We start from the raw sequence: 25,323 nt of genomic DNA on the forward strand, positions 1-25,323 counted from the left end.
TAATCTTATTTCAAATCAAAGGAAGATCTGATTCAAGGAGGTTGTTATTGCTGAGGTGGTGATTTTTCACTGCAGCTGAAGGGAAAATAATGATGGCTGCTTAATTTCTGGGAATGCCTGCAAAGAATGTCTTTTTAATAAATCAATGGAAAATGGTAGCATTTCACTAATCATTCATTACCTGTAAGCTTTTCCAGGAAAAACTCCATGAATTACAAAGAAAATGCTGCTATTTAAGTAACAGTGACCAAAATGCTCCATCACTAATGCAATAAAAAGAGCATCCTTCTCACTTTTAAGTGATTTCTTCTATTAGGACTTTTGATTTGGTCTCCATTATTTGCTGGAATTGCCACCACTCGAGATGAGCTGCTTTTGGAGGTGCTGAGTTTTTTAGTGTCGGCACCAGCTGAGCAGAACTCTAGAGGATAACTTAAATACCAGCGTTTCAGTCAGCAAAGCCAAAACCTTTCCAGTTCTTCTTGAATACCATAAAAATGTGTTATGTTAATTTTACATTTTCATCAAGTGCCAGGGCTGAGTTTGTATTCCTGAGGTGGTGCTGAAATTACTGAAGAAGTAAGGCTGTGATTTCAGTTTCAGTGAAGCCGTTTCTGACTCATTTGGTGTACATTAGATTAAAACTATTCCTTGTTCATAGGAAAATCTGGAAAGGTTTAGCCAGAGTGTTCTTGTGCAACTGATGCGATGACTCTGTTTTTCTCCTTGTTTTTATTTCTCTCCTTTCTAGGGTCAGTACAGGCCCTCTGACTTGTTGTGCCCAGAGACGTACATCTGGACGCCTATTGAGCAATGTCTCCCGCTGCTTGAACACTCAAAGTACTGTCGATTCAACCAGGATGGAAAAGCAGGTAAGTTTATAAACAATGCTAAGCCTATACATTGTCTGTCTTGCTTTTATAATGTATGGGTGTCATCTGATGCTGAAGCATTATGGAAATTTTCCCTGTGAAGGAGAAAAAGTATAAAATTCACAACTCCATTAAGCCTTAGCCAAAAGAGAGCTTTATCTTCTAACCTAAAATAAGCAATACAATGTTAAGTACATCCTATTTTCCAGACCAGGTATAGTTTAAAATAGCACCTATGCGGATAATTTGTTATTCTGCGCATGAATAATACCAATCAAATAATTGTTCCTCTCTTACATTCCAGTCGGATGAATGCATAAAGAAAGGGAATTAGAATTAATACAGGAAGGTGAAAGAGCTGGGGAAGCTTAAAGGTATCAAGTGCTTTTGTTAAGAAACAGACTGGCAGATTTAGTTTAACAATCTGTCAGTGAGTTTGAAGAGCGCATTGAACAGCAGAAACCTTAAATGTCTTGAAGTGGATGGGACATAGGTTTTTACATTCTGTATAGTAGGTACTTCGTGATTTGCCAGCATGGAATAGTGGAAAATATTACTGACCAGAACATAATGCAGTAATGATACTGTAAAACAATGCAATCAAATGGAAAGAAATACATGGGCTTGTAGCTGCTGACTCTGTGGGCCGAGTGCAGGCCCTGAGGGAGCTGTGTTAGAGATGCTTGGGGTGGTGCTTGGGTGGAAAGGAAAAACTGATCAGCTATTTTCTATTAACTGCAAATTGCTGAATATCCTTTTCCTGAGATTTTCTCTTTCTCCACTGAATAACAGTTGGGAAAGGTTGTGGTATTGTTCAGAGATGTCAATGATTAAGCTCAAAAGTATGTAACCCCATGGGCTGTTTCTAGCCATCAAAATACAGATTTGGCTGTCTCTGAGTGGTCTTCAACAACTGCTTCTTTTTACTTTCATGGCTATGGTTCAATACAGTTTTCATTCACTGTTGTTGGAAGGGCAGGGTGGAGGTACATTAATGGAATTTGGAGGGAGATGACCCTTCAGCAGGTTTGTGAACTGGAAAAGCTGCTTGAGTTCCTTGCTTTTCCTTATCCTGTGTGTGCTGCTGTTTATGCTGTGACTTGGTTGCTCCACTGGAACGTTATAAGAACCACAAAAATGAGGTTCAGATACAGATACTGATTTAACACTTTTAGTAGCAGAATCAACTTAAGTGTGCAAAGAGCACAGAATGTTCTTCAGTGGTGGTTGTGCAGGTAGACAATTGAAGTGGTGGGAAACAGACTGGGGAGCATGCTTGAGTCCTCTCTGGAAACAGCATTTATCACCATGGGAAAAGCTCAGTGTGTAAGAGATGGAAATGGGTGACACACCATGTCTTGATCAACTAGAATAGTCATTAGGTTGGTGAGAGGATATTGGAAGCAAATTACAAAGGTAGGAGGAAGAAGGGAAATGGTTTTTGGGGGCTGATGCTGTTCAAGATACTCTTGGTATTCAGAGAGTGTAAAAATGACAACTACTGCCTTTGAAGGTGTAAACCCTAAACAAGCAAAGGGGCATCATCATCATCTCAATTCTGTTGAATCCCTGTGGCATACCATGCACGTGGGAATGTCAGGGTCTAAAACTTTGCATCATTATCAGCACAGAGTCTCTCACTCCAGACATTACTGGAACCATGACATACGCCCCGTGGCTTAAGGAAATTAAAACACAGCTACACGTTGAAATGCATTGGGCCTGCTGTGAGCTTATCGTCATTTGAGGTTTAAGTGGCTGTTAGCTCTAAGGAAGCTATTTCTCAGCTGTAAAATCAGTTTCCTTCTTACTTCTTTACTCTCCACAATAGTCAGTAATAGGAGTTTAATGAAGCTACAGTGACTTTAAAAAAGAGCAACAGGAATGATCACGTGCTTTATTCCTCTTGAATCAGCTTTCTATTATACCGCCCATAATTATGTCAGTTAGGCAGATTGTGATTTATCAGGAGTGGGGCTTCCAACGTAGAAAGTGAGGGCAAGACCCAGTCAACACCTGGGGGAAATAGTGCAGCTTGCATTGCTGTCTGGGGCAGTGAAACAGTCCCTGGAAATGGTCATCTTTTAGTATTGTCTGTAATGTCAGAACATTTCTGAAACATTACCTCACACCAGCTTGGTGATCGTGTTTGGTAACTTTGAACTTCTTTTCCCTCCCTTTAAAAGAGTAAAAAAACCCCAACCTAATAAATGTACCAGTTGCAGGTTATAAAAATGCATCATAGAGCAGCAGTGAGTGCTGCTTCAGGAGAGAGCCATCCATGCCTCTGCAATAGGAAAAGGATTTCTGAGTATCCATGCACATTACACTGCAGAGCTCTTTCCTATAATCAGATTTATTTTTTCTTTTCTGGAAGAAAGAACAGAAAAAGAAAAAGTGCTGAATTTATTTTAAAGTATCAGGCAGTATTAATTGATATTTGCAGAGCAGTTTTGCCTGGTTTGCATTATGTGGTTGTTCCGAGCTTGTGCATTTTCAAATGGTTTTTAAAGTGTATTGTTTTCCATCCCCCTCTCCTCTGACGTCTGGTACTTTTGTTAACAGTTTGAGAATGAAGAAGAGGACAGGCAAAACTAAACAGTTCTTAACTCTTTATAGCACAGGGTAAGTCTAGAAATGTGTCTAACAGTTAATAACTTAAAAAAGCAATGCCAAGAACCAGAATAACTGTATTGTTTTGGATGGCAAATCATGGGCACCTGGTGATTGAAATAGATCCAACTCTTCACTGCTTCTGGCCAGTGTAATGAGATCCAACCTTACTTAGCCTCAAAACTCTGCAGTCACACAGAGACAGCAATGAGGTCTTGTGCCAGCTAACACCCAAATGTGATAAATAAACTGCTAGTGGGCCTTTTGTGTGCAGTTCCTAACATGTATTGAAAAATATCAGCTACTTCAGGAAAAAACCATGCATAGAAACACTCAAACAGCGTTGATAGAATAACAGAATAGTTTGGGTTAGAAGGGACCTCAAGATCACCCAGTTCCATTGGCAGGGATGCCTCACACTAGACCATGCCACCCAAGGCTCTGTTCAACCTGGCCTAGAGCACTGCCAGCGATGGAGCATTTACCATTTCTTTGGGCAACCTGTTCAGTGCCTCACCACCCTCACAGGAAAGAACTTCTTCCTGATATCTAACATAAACTTCTCTGTTTCAGTTTGAACCCATCGCCCCTTGTCCTGTCACTACAGTCCCTAATGAAGAGTCCCTCCCCAGCATCCCTATAGGCCCCCTTCAGATACTGGAAGGCTGCTATGAGGTCTCTGCGCAGCCTTCTCTTCTCCAGGCTGAACAGCCCCAACTTTCTTAGCCTGTAAGGGAAAGACTCTTTCTTTTATATTACATAGGAGGGAAAATGCCCCAAATAGTGAAAATGAAATGTCTTGGAGGTGCTCCAGTCCTCTGATCATCCTCGTGGCCTCCTCTGGACTTGTTCCAACAGTTCCATGTCCTTTTATGTTGAGGACACCAGAACTGCACACAATACTCCAGGTGAGGTCTCACAAGAGCAGAGGAGAGGGGCAGGATCACCTCCTTCGACCTGCTGATCACGCTCCTTTTGATGAGAAAGGATTATTAGAACTTTTATTATTAACCACTATTAGTGGTTAATAATAAGTCACTTATAGATAAATACAGAGATGAATAGATAAATAAAATAATAGATTCTTTGGATACTAATGCATTCTGAATATTGAGGTGGTGTTAAACTTCGTTTAACAGGCTATTAAATGGAAGCACAGATAGTTATATTAAGAAAAGAAGAAGTTAATTAAAGGATTGCTCTACAGATAAATACTTGTCAGTGACTTTGACAACATACCAAAGCTGGTGAGCAAAATGCAGTCACATGATGGTGTCTGCTGACATACTCCTGGGTATGGTCTGTTTGTCATATGAGTTATTTTCCTTCTCTCAAAGCAGTGTTCAGGGTTTTACTTTGTTGGTGCTTTCATCTGCAGCTTTGTCCGCAGAACAAATGAAGTATGAAAAGAATTACAAATAATGTACTTGGCATCCTGGCAATGCTTTTATCCTTCCACTGACTGTTTTTTCTGACAATAATCCAGTGCCGTGTCTTTTTCTAACATTTGTTGAGATTTTCAGTTTGTTTCAGCCTGAGAAAAATGCGTTCATGAGTAAAATCATTATGAACATCTACTTTTGGGATGGTAGTTAAATCAGTGAGAAACCTCAGTTCTGTATTCCTGTCAGCACTGGACTGTCAAGACGTTAAAGAAGCAACTTCAGATAAGGGCGGCTACAATCTCAACCTAATGTGGTGGCTTCAAAGCCTTCATAGTTTTATGGCCTTCTGACTGTGTCATACATGTGGGGTGCACGTTGTGCTAGCCAGGGTGAACAGGGTGCTGTTACCCACGTGAAAAAGGTAGGCTTGATCTGAATTGCCCATGCTAGTCTCAGTGGTGGAAGCAGCTTCCCATCTCCCTGTGTCCACTGCTTTGAGCAGAAGCTTCTAGTAGTGCAGATCAAAAAGGACTTTTCTTGCCTTGACTCATTTGTTTCCTGAAGTTGATATATTGGCTGAGCTGATACACATCTGTTCAACTTCCTGTATATCTAATAATAGAGTGATATCAAAATGGAATCAAATGGAATACATTAATTGAAATGAAAGTACTTAAGTGTTGAAATATACACATAACAAAGGCATACGTAGTCTCCTCTGTTGGCTTTGTGTGTTCATGGAGACAAGACACTCTTTGCTCCAAAGAGTCTAACACAAACCACGATGGATGCAAAAAGATGGTATAAAGAAAAAGAGAAGCACTTCTGGTTTGTCTGGTCAGTTATAGTAATAGACTAAATTATAGTAACATAGTAATAGACTATATTATAGTAACATAGTAATAGACTAAACTCTATGAATTTTCTTATAAACAACACAGTGAAGGAGAGTTTCAAAGAGGGATCTAAGGAAGTACATTAATTACCTTTTAGAGGTTATGGATAAATCTTTTGCAGCATGAGAGGTGTAGGAGAAATGAAAAATACAGGAGACACAAAGAAGCTTCCTTTGAAGCAGTTTTGCTTCCTTGAACTTCCTTTGGCAGTTCATACAAAACTACTGATTTTAAATATAAATGGAGACCTCAGAGCAGCCTTCCAGTATCTGAAGGGGGCCTACAGGGATGCTGGGGAGGGACTCTTCATTAGGGACTGTAGTGATAGGACAAGGGGTAATGGGTTCAAACTTAAACAGGGGAAGTTTAGATTGGATATAAGGAGGAAATTCTTTACTGTAAGGTTGGTGAGGCACTGGAATGGGTTGCCCAGGGAAGCTGTGATTGCTCCATCCCTGGCAGTGTTCAAGGCCAGGTTGGACGAAGCCTTGGGTGCCATGGTTTAGTGTGAGGTGTCCCTGCCCATGGCAGGGGGTTGGATGATCTTGAGGTCCTTTCCAACCCTAACTATTCTGTGATTCTGTGATTCCATGATTTGGTAGCTGATCCGTGCTTTCCATGCATGGAAAGACGGGGAAGTAAATTTTGCACTATTTCATACAGAGAGAATGATGAGGACTTGACAAGAACAAAAGAAAGCTGTTGAAATAAGTAATGGTAAGATTGAAACTTGAAAGTCCATCTAGATATTTGTAGAGATGAATGAGAGGCAGATTTTTAGATCCACTACATAGAAAGAAACTAGATGTGAAAACCCAGAGAGGTCACAAAGCCAGTCATATGCCAGAAATTTGCCAGTGCCTAACAGTTCAGCAACCACTTTCCTCTCACTCTTCTTGATGCAGACCAGACATTGCATCTGTCATCTCCACATAGCAATAAAGACCTTGCCTTCTTCCAGGAGAGGCGTGGAAGTCCTTAGAAGAATTGAGGCTTTAGACTCTTTCCAGCTGGTCTGAGCCAAAATGACGATAGGCATTGAAGTCAAGCGAAGATAATTTGTCTTTTCTGTGCTTTTCAACGGTCTGCCTGCAGCCCCCCAGGAACTGGTGGGGCTACATCTACACAAAAGGCAGATGGCGAAATCCAAAGTCTTCTAAATTGCTTTATGTTCACATACAAGTCTTAACCTTTGGAAACCCCCCCAAAAACAAACCAACACATGCGCTAAAACTGGTGCCTGAACTCTGCTTTCCAGGAGTGCCAGAGTCCTGGCCACTGCACATAGCTGTGTAGAGGTCAGAATTTAAAGTGAGAGGTCTCCTTTCAGTCTTGCAAGAATCACTCTGTAAAATAAACCCCATTCAACCTTACGAATAGAGTTGATACTAAATCACTGTTTGAACTGAAGAAAATTAAGATTTACACTCTTCTTCTGTAGTGGTATTATAACTTTTATTGCAAGATTTTATCATTTATTTCAAGCTTCTGGAAATACAAGCTGAAAAAAAAACCTTTATTTCCCCTTTAGAAACAGATCTTTCTGAGCTATTACAGAACTAATTCCATTTTCTTTGCTGCATACAATGACAATTTCCACAGCTCTGCAGCATTGTTATTCTGCACATAAGAAGCTAGAGCAGCAAAACCAAGCAACATGCCCAGTGTTTAATAACTTCCGAATCCTTTTACTAGTGACTTGATTATGTATCTTAATGCTTCTTGCACGAAACTGAGGGCTGTCAGTTCTAGTAAATAGAATTCTTACCTAGAAATCTGCAGGTTTGGGCAGTTCATACAAAACTATTGATTTTAAATATGTATTTGTGTGGATAGTGCTTTCACCAGAAAGCAACTGTTTCAATAATGCTGATTTCTAGTGCTGTGTTTTACAAAACCTGTAACTTTATGCACAGTTTAGATACTATTCTTTGCTAATGAAAAGGGCATATTTCAAACATGTTTTACATTTATTGTGTTTGTGAAGGCAAATATTTGGTTGATTTTTTTTTTTGTTCCCCATCATGTCCAGTGGCTGTTTAATTTTAAGATATATTAAAAGAATATAGAATATTAACATGATCCTGGTCTTGCTTCTCCTCCTTCTGTGAATGGAAAAGCCATGATCACATATTTATATCCACAAAGTGAACTGCGGTTGCCATTTGGTCACGTCTCATAGTGTAGATCCTTGGCAAAGTGATGGGTACGTGTAGGGGAGCAGCTTCAAATCTACTCGGATGGATTAATGCGAAAGACAGTATCCATTAACGTTTATAAGGGTAGTTGTGATGCGGATTAATGTTTATAAGGAGAAATGCAATGAAGTTCTTGAGACGATGAAAATGTGGTCACAAAACCTTCACAGATGGAAAACATTAAACAAACTGTTTAGAGCTGTGCAATCATCTGATTAGGGAGAAATTGCTGGTGTGCTCTAACCAACTGCTGTTTATAATTCTTTAAAGATACAGTGTTGTGTACTTTGGCAAGGTAGGAAACAGTTTAAGTAAGTTTTGGTAAATCATGAACTAAATTCTTCTAAAGAGCTAACTTTCCACTATCTTATCAGAGGTATTGGTAATAAATGTGAATTCTATAACCAAGAAAAAGAGAGATTTATCAGTTCTTTCTAGCAGCTCCTTTCGAAGAGACACATCTTACAAGTTTGTATCTGTTTCTAATTAGGTTTATAAACACTTAGAATCATCAGAATGCAGATTTCTAAATCCAGTGTGATCCTTGAGCATACAAGATATTTAAACAACGAAGATAGTGCCAAGAAGGTATAGCCAGATGCAATTTTCCCTTTCCTTTTTAGTATGTTTGGCTTAAATTGAAAGGACTGTCATGGGGTTTTAGCCTCATACACGAAAATACCCTCAACTATTCCACTGCTTCTGTAACAGAAAGGTAGTGCTGTTAACTCAATCGGTGGCTCTTAAAAACTGGCACTGCATAAATTGGTGTGTGGGGGTTAGAAATGACACGGAACCATGAGCTCTGCAACGGAGTCTCCCAGAGCAGTCAATTGCAAGGACAGAAAGGTCTTTAAAATGTGATTTGAAGTATGGTCATAATATGAACTTCATTTTGCATTGTTCTAGCAAATCTCAAACTTTGCTAAATATTTCTGATTTACAGGTTTGTATTTATTGATATTCTAAAGAGATCTGCTTCTGACATACATGTGGCAAAGTAAACCAGTGCCTCTCGAGAAACACCATTGTCTGACTTGGAATTACAGAATCACAGAATGGTTTGGGTTGAAGGGACCTTAAAGCTCATTGAGTTCCAACCGCTGCCACAGGCAGGGATACATACCTTCCACTAGAGCAGCTTGCTCCAAGCCCCTGTGTCCAACCTGGCCTTGAACACTGCCAGGGATGGGGCAGCCACAGCTTCTCTGGGCACCCTGTGCCAGTATCTCTGGATGTGCTTCTAGTGGAGTTCATGAAACAATTGGCTTGGACTGCAGAATTCCCAAAAGTGTGTTTTAATCCCAAATGACTGTTATAAAAATTGTGTAATGAACAGATGTATTTTGAAATTACTTATTTTATTTGTGGACTTTGCTTGGAAAATGAAGATACCCTGACATACTTCTCACATTGAAGCGATGGTTGTGTGCTGTGCTGAAGATATAAAATAGAATCAAAAAAACTCATCCAGAATTGGTGAAATTCCGTTGATTTTGATTACTATTTCTAGCTCATCCACGGAGAATGTCTTTAATTCCCTGGAATCAAGGTTATAATCCAGAGGGTGAGGGCAACTATTAAAGTTGCAAAGTGCTTTTTCTTCATTTGTGCTGTGCAAAATGACTCCCAAAGTATATGAAATGAGGCAATAACTTTGTTTCTGCAATTTTAGCTGCTGTAGAATTAATTTGACATGAAAAATAAAGACTAAAGCACTTTTACATGTCATCAATGGCAGCTTTGGAATCGTTGGAAGTTGCAGAAATTCACATTTTTGGAAGGAGGTCAGTACAACTCCCTAGTCACTGTTTGTGTCACCAAAGCTTAGAGTGAGTCTTCGTGTCATTTGATAGATGGAAAATCACTGATTTTAGTGGAGTGCAGGATTTGGCTCCTTGGGTAAATCCTACTGAATGACAAGGTGTTAATAGTTGACATTAGTTAATTTTTATTATTTTATTATAACTATTATTATTCACAGTAGTTAATAGTTGACATGAAAATGCAGCTTATGTAGTGCTTCTCCTTTTTTCCACATGCAAAATATGCTCAGGAAATAGATGGGATAAGCTGTTCTGTTTGAGGTGTCAGTGCACTTAACCAGTTTTCAAGTTCTGCTAGAGTTAGGAATGAGATAACCATTCTGCTTTTATCTAGAAAAATATTTACTCATGTTTTTCATAAGAAATGAATGAAATATTTCATTCATCCCTACTGGAAGTGTTTGCGTGGCACTTGCTTTCCCTCCCTCATCTTTTCTGTTTCAAAATACATCCTTAATTTAGTATTCTCAACATTTAATTCACGGATTTAATGGCATGTTTAATGTGTCTCTCCCAACAGTAACTGAGTCACTTCTGGTGATGTTCTTGAGACAAGTAAATTCTCTGGAAAGACACGTGTACAGTTTTAATTCCCTGATAGTGATTGGTGTTCCTTTTTTTGTGCTGTTTCCAACTGCTTGTTGGATTTTGACCGTGATTTTCTCTGTCTCTAAAGAGAAATGAGCAGCTCAAAATACTGAACATTCCTGTGTTATTCTGAATAACCTGGATACTTTGAGGAGCAGAAAAACTCGGCAAACAGGGGGGATGCATCTGATGCAGAATAAAGCTCGGTCTGGCTCATCAGTGCTGACCCAGAGAAAATAAACCTTCCCAGAACGCAGGAATCCGAATTAGGCATTCGAAGTGCCTGCAGACTCCAGCAAAAATGAATTGGGGCAAGAATAAGCTTGTAAAATTTTGACCAAGCAAATCTGGATCTGCAGAACCCCCTTGTGCAGTCTGCTGATGGGCTGGGTGCTGCAGTCACCCCCAGTTTAGGGAGACAGGCTGCAGGACAGCACTGCACTAGTGTCTTGCAAACATTAAAACTAAGTTGTACCTGCTGCAGTTCTGCTTCTGGTCCTTACATGCATGGAATTATAGAACAGTTTGTGTTGGAAGAGACCCTAAAGCTCATCCACTTCAACCCTGCCACGGGCAGGGACACCTTCCACTAGAACAGCTTGCTCCAAGCCCCTGTGTCCAACCTGGCCTTGAACACTGCCAGGGATGGGGCAGCCACAGCTTCTCTGGGCACCCTGTGCCAGCGCCTCAGCACCCTCTCAGGGAAGAGCTTCTGCCTAAGAGCTCATCTCAGTCTCCCCTCTGGCAGGTTAAAGCCATTCCCCTTGGCCTGTCCCTACAGGCCCTTGTCCCAAGCCCCTCTCCAGGTTTCCTGCAGCCCCTTTAGGCACTGGAGCTGCTCTCAGGTCTCCCCTTCAGGAGCCTTCTCTTCTCCAGGTTGAACCAGCCCAGCTCTCTCAGCCTGGCTCCACAGCAGAGTTACTGAAGCCCTTGCACCATCTCTGTGATCTTCCCTGGACTTGCCCCGACAGCTCCACGTTCCTCTTGTGTTGAGGTCCGCAGAGCTGCATGGTGCATTTAAACTAAAGGCGTATTTCAAAGTTGACTAGATGAGCAAAAAGCCCATTTAAAACAAGAAAAACAAACAAAACACCCAAGCCCAAAAGCCTCCTGAGTATGCAGTTAATATTCTTCATTGGCAGTTCACATGCTCATTTCTCGTGTCTGAAGTAATCAAGAATAATGACAGAGATACAACTTCAAAAGAACTGACTAGTTCATTTTGTCTTCTGGAAGAGCATCTAAAAGTGAAATAGTTATCTTTGTCACCCTGCCATCCACTGCATTAGATTCCTTGGGTTTTGTATTAGTGTCTTGGCTTGGAGGCACCAGATACTGTTTTTCAGATGGGAAGTTGTTCATTCTCATTTAAGTGACATTTTCCCCAGGTACTACTTGCCTTTTTTCATAGTGCATCCCTGAAAAGCAAGTCTTGGAGAAATATCAGTGTCATTTAAGTCCAGCCCTTCAGTAGCTGTTTCTCAGTCACCATATTTCATGATAATAAATTGAGGTAGGCTAGAATAAGTGCCTTATATGGGAGCTCCTCATAAATACATTGGGAATTTTATACTTATTGTTTTATGTGCATCCCTTTTATATGTGTCCAAATGTGGATTTTTAGTCAAGTGTGGGTTAGGCAATGTAGTCCAAGGGCTGTATTTGCAGGTAAGCCAGAAGCTATTGCTGGTTGCTGTGAATTCCAGCTGAAACTGAGAACTGCTCTGAATTGCTGTATTCACAGGAAATGTTTTCCATTGGCCCCTATTCATGTTTACTACTAGAATAATAAGAGTCAAAACACAATGAGTTATTGTTTCCGTGTGGCACAGCAGGGCTGGTGGCTTTTGAATGCGTTTCGTCAAGTGATTAGTCTGCTCGCTTCTCAAGATTGAATTGCAAATCATAAACCAGTTGTATGATTTCAGGCACAAAGCCCAAAAGTTTTGTTCAGAAAGCATCTTTAGGATTTAGCCTTGCTGCTGCTTCCTGTCTTAACCCGTTTAAAAGTTCCTTGTAAGTTATACTTGTAAAACTCTTAATTCTTCTGTCTTCATCTTTTAAGGATCATTGATAATATTATGATGAAGTGCATTTTCCCCCTCTGAAACATTCTCTTTTTAAACAGTGATTGCAGAAGTTCCTGTTTTTTTCTTGTTAGAGGACTTGCAAAGAATTGGCTGATTGAGAATATCCTGAGTGTTTTACTGTACTCCCTTTGTGACTTGTGCTGTCTGGATTTCATTAAGAATCCTTTTCATTGAATTTTGTTATTGTAGTTTATGCTTCGTTTTAACTGTAGTCTTATTTTGATTTGAGTTAGCATTTATACCCCAAAGCATACTGGTCTTTAATAGTTCTTAATGTATGAGTCTAGTAATACAGAAGCAGTACGAGAAGAAACGCATTTCAAGTCACTGTCGTATATAAATACTACTATGAATGGATATTGCTTATCTCGTCAGTGGGTGTTGTCATTTAGGTTTTGAGGATGATTTCCTCCTATGCTTTGCTGTTGAGCACAAAGAAATAATGCTTCAAATTGAGTGAGAAACGAGCTTGAATTCAGAGGTCAAATCCGTTAGACTTGTGACTGAGGTGGAAATCTTCTATTTCCAGTCATTAATATCACCTGTAGTTCAGTCATAAAATTGGAGAAGTCCATTTGTTTCTTCCCTTTAAAGGTTTTGGTTTAAAATCATTGCTCATTGACTGTGACAGGGTCATGTAAACCAGCTGGAGCTTTCTTTCAAAAAGCATTCCACAAGGCTGTAGTGTTTCTCAAATCAGTTGACATGGCCACGGTGTAACCAGCAAAGGATGGGTGCCTCTTTTGATCATTTTCACACCTAGTTTGAAAGCTTTGGGTTATCAGGAAACTTTTAACTCCTTGTAAATTGAATGTTAAACCTGTTAGCCTTCTTTGATTTGGAAAATGTGAACACTGTGTTCATCTTTAAATCCGTGCAGGTCCAACACCTTCAAAATTGCAAATGAAAAACCAGGAACAACTCGAAACAAACCCAAAATCCAACGTACCCTTTTGGGCTGTCGGTCTGTAAATGCAGCCGATGTCAAGTGTTAATCTCTGTATTTTTTCCTGTAGATTTAATGCTTAGAGATAACAGTAGCTTTTCTGAGATTCCATTTTTAAGCAAAATGGAAGCTAATTTATAATGTGAGTTATTTAGGTGGGTGTCTCCTTCAAAGACTGCTTCCAGAGTGAAGCACGGGTTTCAGTTAATGGCACAGGTTTAAATACTTTAGATTTTGAACTAGGAGTGGTTCTTTGCCTGTTTCCTTTCTTTCTTCCCCTGTTTCATCCTGCTATGGATGTTCCCTGTGTAGCGTCGGAGCAGAAGCACAAAGTGAAAATGGCCAAATGCTTTCTTTGTTCCGCGAGGTTGAAGTAGCATTTAAGGAAACTGAAACTTAGAAACAGCGTTAATTCAGGGGTTAGCAGGAGCACCACATTTCGTTTTTGAATTAGAAATACCAGACCTCAGTAAGGCTTCTTGCTAATTCTGAACCCATTCTGCACAGAAAATGTAAGAAACATTTCCTGTGACTAGTGTGGGGCTAGAGGAAATTGGCAGTTTTCCTATTTAAAAAATGAGAAAGTCAATAAATTTGTCACTTATTTTTTTATCATTTCTTCACTTATTTTCCTGTAAGTGGAAAAACGCACTTTACAAAAGATGTCAGCTTGCTTGCAGCTCTAGATTATACCCCTGACAAATCTGTCACGTTTGTGAAGAGTATATTAAAGGGGATGAATGAAGAGGTACCATTGACCCGGCACCCATCACGCACGGCTCTGAAGAAGAGTGGTACAGAACACTGCCGCTGCAGGTTGTCCTTTGATCAAAACCAGCTTAACCCAAATCAACCACCACCAAAAAGCTTGGTTTAGTAACAGTTGGCTACAAAAACCTTTGAGCTATCGCACACCTTTTTCAATGTGACATTGGCTCCAAGCCTGTGTAGAGTTGCGGCGCTCACTCTGCTCTCTGAGTTTCACTTGCATGGCTTTGCACGTGCTTACCCGGCTTTCTGAACAGATGTCGCTGGTTTTCACTTCAGCTTATATTGGGTAGTGATCATAAACATTAATGCGCTTGGAGAGTAAAAAATATTTGGCTGTCTGCTTCCCAAAATAATTTCATAGATACTAATCAATTCCTATGCTGTAATCAAAAAATTCAGGTCATGCAAGTTTGAATTTCTGTATAAATCACACCGATGCCCATTTTGCTCTTACTCCAGACAAAAATGGTCGTGATTTCTCCTCCTTTATGCTGGTATTTCAAAAGGAATGCATATCAGCGTTTGAAAATCATGTTGTGGTTTCGGGAGGGAGCTTGCAGGTTTGGGGGAAGTCAGTGGGGTGTGCAGAGAAGTAAAACCAGAGCTGTACAGGAGCATGTCAGACTTCCTGCTCTTCACATTCCCCCTTGTCCCTGGAGTACAAAAGCATTTCTGGGGCTGATTGCTGGATGAGGCTGCCTTTGAAGACCGCTGTTGTTACTTTTAGCTTATTGCTTGGTGTCGCTCAGCAATGTGTGCTCTTGCAAAGGTGCGTGCGTGGAGCTGGTCCAAATAAGCAAACCTGTATCTGCCTGACAGCACAGCATCACGTAGAGGGTCTTTAGATCGCTTCTATTTCTTACTTTGTTTTTTACCCGTACTTAGTAATGTATCTATATGCTTTGCTGTTTCAGAAAAGAAATCCTTCATGTGGAATTGCATTAAATAGTGATATGAGGAGAGGGAACAAAGGATTTTAACACCTCTTTGCAAGTTTTTTATGGGATCAGGGTGGCAAGGTTGAATTACATATGAAATCTCTCTTATATTAAAATTTCAATAGCTGACTGCTATATAAGCAATTTTCTGGTTTAGGAGCATAGGGGAGAAGAGAATGAGGTGACAGTTAATTTATTCAACAAGAATTCAGCTGTATTGTTAGCTTTGAGACTACCGAGATGATATGGCTCTGAAGACAGACAGTTGGCATCTGCGCTTGCTCAGTTTCCTAAAATGTATCTACCATCCAAACTGCATTGATAGATGTACCTGAATTAAAGGGTAAAACATTTTATGTTTTATATGTCAAATGACAGTGACAGTGTCTCTTCGGAAGGCTACAGTTAATCAACAGCTCCATGAGAGGATAATCTGCACAAAAGGCAAAGCCCCTCATCCAACAGTTATGAACTTGGAAAAGGAATTTTGTCTTCAAACCTGTGATGTTAGATTAGATACAAGGAAGGAGCTTTTCTGTGTGAGAGTGCTGAGGCACTGGCACAGGGTGCCCAGAGAAGCTGTGGCTGCCCCATCCCTGGCAGTGTTCAAGGCCAGGTTGGACACAGGAGCTTGGAGCAAGCTGCTCTAGTGAAAGGTGTCCCTGCCTGTGGCAGGGGTTTGGAACTGGGTGAGCTCTTAAGGTCCCTTCAACACAAACCAGTCTGGGTTTCTAGGATTGTATCTTTGAGAGTTGTATCAGTGCACCAGCTGTTTGTGAGGTGAAGCACAGGCTAGTGGGAGACTCGGGGGTATAAAATGAGAAAGTGTGAGAAGGTAAAAATAAGGGGGTTTTGGGTTTTTGATGGTAACAACACTGTATCCAGTAATGATTAAAGCCACCCTTTTATTTCACAATTGTTCCACTACCTGATGAGTCTGGGTCTTTCCAGAAATGGAAATCACTAACTGGAATTTACTTATTAAAAGCATGGAAATAACTCTTTTTGATAGAACTGTTTTTCTTGTTTTGAACAAGTAATTCTGTTTAATATGGCATATGATCTTATTTTGAATTGGGATTCCTCCTGAATCCCAGCATCAGTCATGCAGAGAAGGCCTGTTAGAATTCAGTTGGCATCTTCTTAAATATAAAGCAAATTTTATCCCGTGCCAATCAGCAGGAGCAGATATTTGAAGTTTTAATTTTGGGAGGGTAATTTCTATCTTTAAACAATGCTGAAGCCCAGTCTGCTTTTATTTCCCATTAAATTCTCTTAAATCTATTCTGTTCAGGTTTCAATCACGAGTAAAGGGAATACATTCCTGAATTCATACAGTGTTGCCTCCAGAGCAGTAGCAATTGAAAGGTGGCTGAATTTTAACTCATGGGTGTGTTGTTATGGTGACACAAGTTCCTATTTGCCTGCTCTAAAAGCTTAACGAGGTACCTGAGATTATTTTACTGATACTTTACATTGCAGTGAAAGGTTTCTTTTTCAGATGGAGTTTAAATTGTGTATATTTAAGTACTTTTACAGAAGGTTATTTTTATCATTAAAGTTTTTATTTTGGGGGGAGTCAATGGAAAAATGTCTTTGTAGACACTTGGACTGTTATTCAAAGCTTATTTGCAGAATCTGGAATCAACCTTAATGTGTAAACCAAATCTAAACATAGTCCATCAAATGTAAGTTTGTGAGACCAAGCATATCTGGCTTTCAACATTTCCTGATGACAAACTCATTGCTAAGTCTTTTATATATGTAGTTTATACACAGAACTTACTGTGTTAAGCTTAAAACATGTCTGAAGTATTCGTGTTATAGTGATTTTTTCACTATACTCTGGGAGAGCCTTCTCCTTCCTGCCTGAGGGTTGTGTTATAAACCTGTGCCACAAACCTGGCCAGGAGAGGACTGATCTACAGCACGGTTTGGCAAGCCTTACTTCTCCCCAAAAAACACTTGGCTACGGTGCTTAAACAAATTTGATGGAACCCTGGGTCAAAGCAACAGTTTCATATGGCTGTAGAGCTAGCATGGGCCTTGAGTGCAAGGAGGGCAATTCGCTGACTGCACTTGATGTCATGAGTAAAAGTAGAGTAAGAGTATAAATGCTGAGCAACAGCAGAGTTCAGTTGAGCCAGTAAGGCTATAGTGAAACCAAAGTTACAGGAGCTTTAGTTACTTTAAGAAGTTGAATCTGATGCCAGGAACGTTACAAGCCAAAGGATGAACTCATCCAGAGTATCAAGCTTCAGTACTATTAGAAAGCAATGAGTATCAAACAGTGAGTAGTGAGCAGCTTTGAAAGTGCTTTTGGCATGAGACCATGAAGGCTGGGCTTAGCATAAATCCATTTCAGGACACAATCTTACATTCAGCCTAGAGGTGCAGTAAATATAACCGTTCCAATTTAAGAAGTTAAAATAACTTTACACTTGTGTCACCTCCAGAAGCTAAACTGCAAATTTTCCCTTGGTGAACTTTCAGAGAGGAGGAGGTTCTAATAGCAGTGGCAGGAGGGCTGGTAGTAAAACCAACCTATTGGGATATCAGAAAGGTGTTGGCCACACATCAAAAACCTAATGGATTTCAAAGAGGGAAGGAAAGCCATAAAGTGTTTTTGACTTGGTGTTTATCTAAAGCAATTGCCAACAATAATTAGGGGAGAATGCAAGCTTAGCAAGTACTGTTCAGATTTTCTTCCTTCAAACCACGTTTTCTGAGTTAAGTCTTAAGAAATACATGTTGCTTTCATGTTAGGAATCAAAACACAGATAAAAGTAATGAAGTCATTCTAAACTTTGCATAGCAGGCTTCGTTAACTTGCACATACTAAATTCAAGCAATCAGCAGGAAAATGTTGATAAGCCATTTCTGTGGATGAATAGGGGCAGGTTCTTAAGAATGTCCTGGAAAGAAATGAGTTTCATGACCTCTTTTGTCTTCATTAAAGCCTAAAGAAGGCCCAAAAGGGAGTATTAAGCTTTTCCATAGTTCAGGCTACTTTTGAGTAGAGATTTGTCTTACAGAATTCTTCAGCTTCTTGCAGACAAGTTATTTAGCTTACCTGTGGCAAGGCTAGTGAGCAGGTATGTAAAACAAAAAGAAGAGAGAACTTGGTGACCGCTCTGCTTCCCAGAGCTCATGTCACATCCTTTGCACTTTGGATAATTGCCATTTGTGAAACGTGCTCAGAAAGTTCTGCCTCTATTTATTCTCTTACAACTAAAACCTATCTTTGCCCATGAAGCAGCTATTTGAGTTACCTGTTTTTCCATGGCAGTTGGTTTGATTTTGAGTCAAGCGATGACCAGCGGGCGGCTTCAAGTGTCTGTGTTGTAAGCAAGGAACAGGGTAGAGTGGCTACCAAGATCCTGTTCAAGGATCCTTAAATGTTCTAAACTAAAAGCAGAAAGTATATGAACATAACCAGTATTTTAATTTGGGGGAAACTGATGCAGTACTTAAAGCTAAACACTTATACTTACCTGTACTGGCTCTTCAGTCGGAAGAATGTCCTTATGGCTGTGCTGGTTTGGGCTGGGGTAGAGTTAATTTACTTCACAGTAGCCAGTAGGAGGCTATGGTTGGATTTGGGTTGGAAGCAGTGTTGATCATACAGGGATGTTTTGTTATCACTGAGCAGTGCTTATGCAGAGTCAAGGACTTTGCTCCTCAACCCACCCCACCAGTGAGGAGGCACAAGAAGTTGGGGGGACATAGCCGGGACAGCTGACCCCAACTGACCAAAGGAATATTGCAGATAATACGGAGTCATGCTCAGGATATAAAGCTGGGAGAAGAAGGAGGAAAGGGAGGACGTTGGGAGTGATGGTTTTTGTAGGCAAGATGGAGCCCTGCTGTTCTGGTTATTGCTGAAGGAGATTGAATGGGAAATGATGAATGGATTTCTTGTTTTGCTTGTGTGCACAGCTTTTGCTCTACCTATTAATCTGTCTGTATCTCAACCCACGAGTTTTCTTGCTTTCACCCTTCCAGTTGTGTCTCTCATCCCTCCAGGAGGGAAGGAGTAAGGAGCTGCATAGGGCTGAGCTGCTCATTGGGGTTAAACCACAACAATGCCAAAATAAGATTGGGTCTTTGTATCGTTTTTGTCCCTAAATGCTGATATTCTAGTAAGCATCTCTTCTCTGTTACTGTTTGAATTTGTATGGTTCCATTCTCAAACTTGTATTTCAGACTGTATTCAAGTTGACTCTCACATTGCCAGCTTTTTAAACCTGAAGTTCAGGAAAGTCTAAAGGTTTTTTTACCAGTATTCTGTAATGATTGTGTTAAATTTCCCTGCAATGGCCTCAGGTGTGTGGCATGTTCTCTTGCTTTCCTTAAAGAGTTTTCTAGCACTTTAGAGCCAGTTCTTCTGACACGCAGCAGCAATATAACATTATTATTCAGTGTTAGTAGCATCGACTGGGTTCATAAAAACAAGGAAGTTTTAACTTGCTCAACGATGCTCTTATGTGTATGATTCTGGTTAAATTAAGTCACAAGGGGTCTGTAGATGAGGTTAATGAGATTCAACTGCAGTGTGTGTATATCTTTTGAAAGCTTGAGGAATTATGTTGTGTTCATCCAGCTAGTCCTTGCACTAACTCTGTTGGGGGTCAGACTTGAAGTAAAGGCATGTGCTTAACTTCATTCTACTACAGGAGGACAGAAACCTGTATAAGTGATGCAAAAAAGATGGGGTAGGAAGGCCTTGGAGTTTTACATGGGAAGGTAATTTATTGCCTGATGCTTACCTAAAGACAACAGCATGGAGGCTCCTTGCTGGACTTAATACACTTTTCACAACTGGGGTGAGGGAGCACTCTGTGCTGGTAGATATCGGAAGAGGTTTTAGTCAGTAAGTGCAATAGGCAACAACGGTGAGTTGCTTCTGGTCAGTTGTGTTTGAAAGCATTTTCACAGATAAAGTTTCACTTCTGTCAGTGGGCTCCAGGGGGCGTTAATGTGAATTTTAAAATTAATAAAATTTAAATAAATAAAATGTAAATATATATAAATAAAATAAATATATATAATATTTTTATATATATAAATAAAAATAGAATAAATGTGAATGTGAATTTTAAAATATGGCAGTGGAGGCATGCTCCGAAATATCACCATTAGAAATGTGTGATGCATGATTTATCTTTTCACGCAACACAAATACAGTTACTTTGCAAGCTAGGTTCTGCTTCCAACCATGATTCAAGAAGACTGCTCTGTAGAGCAGCCCTGCTTTCATCTGCTGTTCATCTGCAGATTAGTTTTATTGCTTCATACAGCTTTCATTATGCCTATTGTAGTTGCATGCATTAAGATCAGAGGGACAATCTGCATAACTAATTTTTATGTTCTCTGCTTCTCTTCACAGTTGATGAAGGTCGGATCAAGGAACTGGGCAGGGTGAGAGTGCTCCACAAGAGAACCGTCATGCCTTACAGTGTGTATAAGAAAAGACGGAAGGGACCAAGTGATGAAGCCAGTGTCCAGCAATATGCAAGTCTGGTTGGACAGACCTGTTCAGAAAGAATGTTGTTGTTTAGAAGTTGAGGAATGGTGAAAAGGCATTTTGACGGCGCCTCATTTTATTGCACTGCCACTGGGTGATATGTACTATAGTTGTGTGTTGGTATGCCTCCTCAAATAGCAGTATGAACTACAGGTATATATCTAGGCTTGTGTGAATACATGGTACTGTGTTTTAAGGCCAATTCCAATAAAATTTGCAGTACAGCAAGGCTTTAGCAATATAAGGTTAGAAAAACATGCTTGCAATATATTTTAATGAAGTAGCTCTAGCCTTTCTATGCATTTTGAATAATTCTGAGTGTCTAAGCAAAATGAAAAACAGGTGTCTTTTTTTTTTTGTAGAGACAAAAGTTGACTAAATCTACATTAACAATAATTAAAATTACAACTGGTTTCAAATAGCACCTTGGATATCTGTCATTAAAAATTGCCATGAAATTCATGCTCACATTCGTATGCTCCTAGACTCTTGCAAAGAGAACTGGAACGTGCTGTGACTTTCTAACGTGAAATCTGGCATGGTTTGGTTTTTATTTCAATAGTATATTTAAAAACAGGAAGAAATTATTTTCACTGCACCTTCTTCATTTGTTTGAAGCAGTAGGTTAGTGCCTGAGGTCCTGGTGAATGTAGGAGTTCACAGTGGATTCTTAGTGGCAGGGGATGCAGTGCTTTGGAAAACTTTCCCCTTTAGAGATGAAACAGAATAGTTGCACTATAAATATACCAAAGATACGCAGCCAAGAGGCACAGTGGGTTTTTGGTATAAGCCTTATCCTTTGTCTAAAAAGAGTGGATATTTTAGTATCAAAATTTCCACTAATGTGAAATAGAGCTTGGAAGGTTTATCCTGCAGCTCTTTGGTGCACATTTCAGAACTATGCTAAAAACGCCAGACATGAGGTACCACTGCTGGGGTTTGTTGCAATTGTTTTTTCTTCTGAATTGCATGGGAAGGCTTAAATATCATATTCCTGCATTTTTTACTGTTTTGTTTATGGTGCAGCAGCTCACAGGTTAACATCTTGTATGTTAACATCTTAATACCATTGTATTAAATACTTCTGTTGGAAACACAGGAAGTTGTGATGCTTTGTGAAAGCACTTTATTAACTCATACCTGAATGTTGTCATTAGTAGCCTGCGTGCCTATCAAGTCATAAAAGTTATAGGCATTTGAGTATAATTCAGTAATGTATAACAACATTGTAACAATCCCAATGCATTTGTGTTTCTTCATGGGTAACAGAAGCTAGTATTTGCCTTGAATCAACTTGAAGTTTCCTGTTAACTCTAGAAAAAAGATTCTTATTCAAGAACACATGTGTAGATGGTTTACACCAGAAAGGAACCAAATTCCACTTTACCCTCTGAAGCTTACATCTATCATTCATGGCTTTGATTTAATTTTAAACACTTGGCCAATATTATTAATCATTGATTTGTATGTGAAACAGGGGATTCAAGTGCATCGCAGATTTAACTTATTTTCCATATCTTTTTGATCATTCTAATAGCATTGATAACAGAGTACAGCTTCAGCAGTGATTTCAGAAAGTCATTGTGTTTTATTAATTGGGATGTAGTGTATTGATCTGCTCCCAGCCTGCAACAAAATTGTTTCATTCTGTCAGCATTGTAGCTGGTATGTGTTAATCTTTTGCCTGGTACCAAGACGTTTCTGTATACTGTACCATGTAACTTGTCCATGTCTTATCTAAACCTGTTGCCATGGGGGAACCATTAAATACTACTATGAACATTAGTATAAAGAGTTCATTTCTGTGGAGAAGATACTCTTGCCACTCAGTGAAATGTCAACTAGTATAATGTTGTCTGTCTACACAGTATGTTGAAAAGCGGTGATGCCCGTATGGCCTAAAACCAAAATAGGTGAGAAAACCTTTTTGTATGATATAAAATCAGTTAATGGGCACAGACTTGCAAAATCCTAAAGATTATCAGTTATGGAGATTACCATTTCATGATGGCCTCGCTGTGCTCCTGGAGAAGTTAAAGTTTCTGTTAAATAGCACAGGAGCAGACATAATGTCACCACTGAGAGTTCTTGAAGAGCTCCGTCTTTTTGTGCCCACTGTTTGCTACTGATATGCCTTCTAGATATGTGTTAGACTGCTGTCTGATGCTGTTTCTCTTGGGGAGCTTTTAATGACTGCAGTTAAGGAAAAGTGACATAAGATTGAAAGGTGATTACAGCATAAGGTTGTTGTTAGTGTGACCAATAAAGGTAAATGACCATTTCCTGTGAATTCTGAAATGGTGCTTTCGCTTTCTGACCTCCACTGGAACTGCAGCATCACATCATGCTGGGCTTGGGACTATTCCTGAACTCAAATAGGTATATATCTCTGTATATGCATATATATACATGTAAAAATTCAGTTGAGTTCATCTGATGTATTAAGGTGAGATCTGACTCACTTCTTTAGTGTTATTTCAGAAGGAAATCAGTGCAGTATTTTTTCAGGACCGATACCTCTGCTTTCGAAGTGGAATAGAGTCCAAGGATGAAGTTCTGTAAACTTTGCCACTGACTTCAGTGGAGCTAAAAATTCACCACTATTACAAATTTATTTAATAAGATATTGTCATTGAGAATTACTGAATTTAGAGATATTTAATTTAGTACAAAACTATTTTATAAGAGGGTTTTTTTTTGTGTACTTAGTTTGTGAGAGTTAATCCCTAAAGTAAGATTGCCTTGTTCTATCATCTGTTGATAAATGAGCATGAAACAGTGGTAAGAAAATGCAGAGCTGTGACCAGGGCTAAAAATACCATTCTTTGTTTTAACTGGAAATAAATGGGTAGCTTGCTCATTTCCAGCATCAACACGTTTCAGTAAATGCAGAAGAACCCGCATGTTGAGTTTGCCCTGTTTGACTTGCAAGTATAGAAAATAAAGTTATTTCTAGTCTCTGTGAATTACTCTAAGTACTAGCTCTGAGTGTGGCTTCTGTATTACTTTGCAGCTTTTTGCAAATGGAGACTAGATAGGAGTAGCTGTTTATTTTAGTTAGGCTGTACCATTTGTAGTTGGTTGAAAATAACCCTTTCACTGAAATAAGGAGCCAGACAAACACCACAGAAATCTGTATTATGTGTACAAAGATAAAAATACTGATTTGTTCTCAGTGAATGAGGCAGGATTCCAGCTAATTCTGGCTTCCTGAATGAGATTTTTATTGAAGGCCAGTGCCACCGCAGCTCAAAATTTTGGTGAGACTCTCTCTCATTGAACCTTTGGAGTCTACATCCATCAATCTTTTTGAAGCTCTGTTAATATTATAGAATCCTGGAATGGTTTGGGTTGGAAGGGACCAAATCCCATCCAAGCTGGCCTTGAACACTGCCAGGGATGGGGCAGCCACAGCTTCTCTGGGCACCCTGTGCCAGCGCCTCAGCACCCTCCCAGGGAAGAGCTTCTGCCTAAGAGCTCATCTCAGTCTCCCCTCTGGCAGGTTAAAGCCATTCCCCTTGGCCTGACCCTATGGGCCCTTTTAAAAAGTCTCTCTCCTGTCCCTGTCAGGTGATTGCTCTGAATTCCCTCTCATTCTGTTAGTCCCATATAATCCTTCAAACATGAATTATGTGCTCTCCTCCTGAACCTTTCCATCTCCAGCATCCCCCCGCAAGCTTAATGGTTCTTTTTGCTCATTCTGTCCCAGTCCTGCTACAGAAAGTCTGCATTTGAAAGGGTGTAGATAATATTTAGGGCAGAAATCATCACCACATTTCAGGGACATCATCAGTGTTTCCAGCAGCATCGTAGCCACATATTGTACCCAATATATTTAGAAAACTGCACCTTCAGAACCTCTTGCATATGATCTCACCTACTGAGCATAAAGAAAGACAGATTATGTTTCCACTTGCCAAATGATTTGTTTTCCTAAGCTAGTCGAAGTGATGGAGCATTTCCAAGCCCTGACTTCGTGGCTTTCCTTAGGAGGCCAGGGTGGTGAGCTGTGTTCCTCGGTCATGCTGGAGCGTCAGCTGAGGAAGGTGCTGCAGAGGGAACACTGAGGAAGGGTTGGTGATAACCCAGCGTGATGGAGAGGAACCAAAGGTGGCTGCATTAACAGGTAAGGAGCCATGTGATTTGCCTTTAGTTATGAGAGAGGTATTAGTCTCACTGGGGAAATAAAAATGCACTGTGGAAAACAAATTGTATAAATAACACCATTTATACATGGTGTTAACCATGTATGTTAGCCGTAGCTGCTAACAAAATGAGTATAACAGATAGGAGGGTTATAATAAGCTCATTTTATAGAAGTGTTTTTGGAAAACATGGTTAATAAGTCACCAAGTATACAAGCACTTGCTAAACAGAACAATATAAATGCATAAAATAGTATTTATAAATTAATCTGCTGTGTGCATTTTATAGCACATTTAAAGCTCATCTTGAAAGCTTTAGTTTTGAACAGTATTAAAATAAGTAGGAATATAAATAGATTGAATTAGCGTACAAGCCTAAGTATAGCATATGTTAATGCTATCAATATTAATATGAAACAATACTAACTCAAAGCAGTGACTCTTACTGATCATCTTAGACAAGTAACAGCTCAGAAGCTTTCTGGCTGCATCTCTTCATGGTTATGTGTTAATATTTTGATGTTTATT

At 39.7% G+C, this 25,323-nt stretch overlaps 1 protein-coding gene across 7 annotated transcripts in view; it reads left to right on the forward strand.

Moving 5' to 3' along the window:
- ATE1 (arginyltransferase 1) overlaps positions 1 to 22,219 on the forward strand; it is an 84,231-nt gene extending 62,012 nt beyond the window's left edge. For all 7 annotated transcript variants that reach the window (XM_062635296.1, XM_062635297.1, XM_062635291.1 and 4 more), the window contains 2 exons: positions 752 to 872; positions 20,513 to 22,219. In XM_062635296.1, coding sequence (XP_062491280.1) covers positions 752 to 872; positions 20,513 to 20,691 — 300 coding nt within the window. In that variant the 3' untranslated portion in view covers positions 20,692 to 22,219. The remainder of the gene's footprint in view (positions 1 to 751; positions 873 to 20,512) is intronic.
- The last annotated feature ends 3,104 nt before the right edge of the window (positions 22,220 to 25,323 follow it).

Source organism: Pezoporus occidentalis, unplaced genomic scaffold (genome assembly GCF_034315485.1).
Source record: "Pezoporus occidentalis ecotype Australia unplaced genomic scaffold, CSIRO_AGI_Poc_V1 ctg45, whole genome shotgun sequence".
Lineage (NCBI taxonomy): Eukaryota > Metazoa > Chordata > Aves > Psittaciformes > Psittacidae > Pezoporus > Pezoporus occidentalis.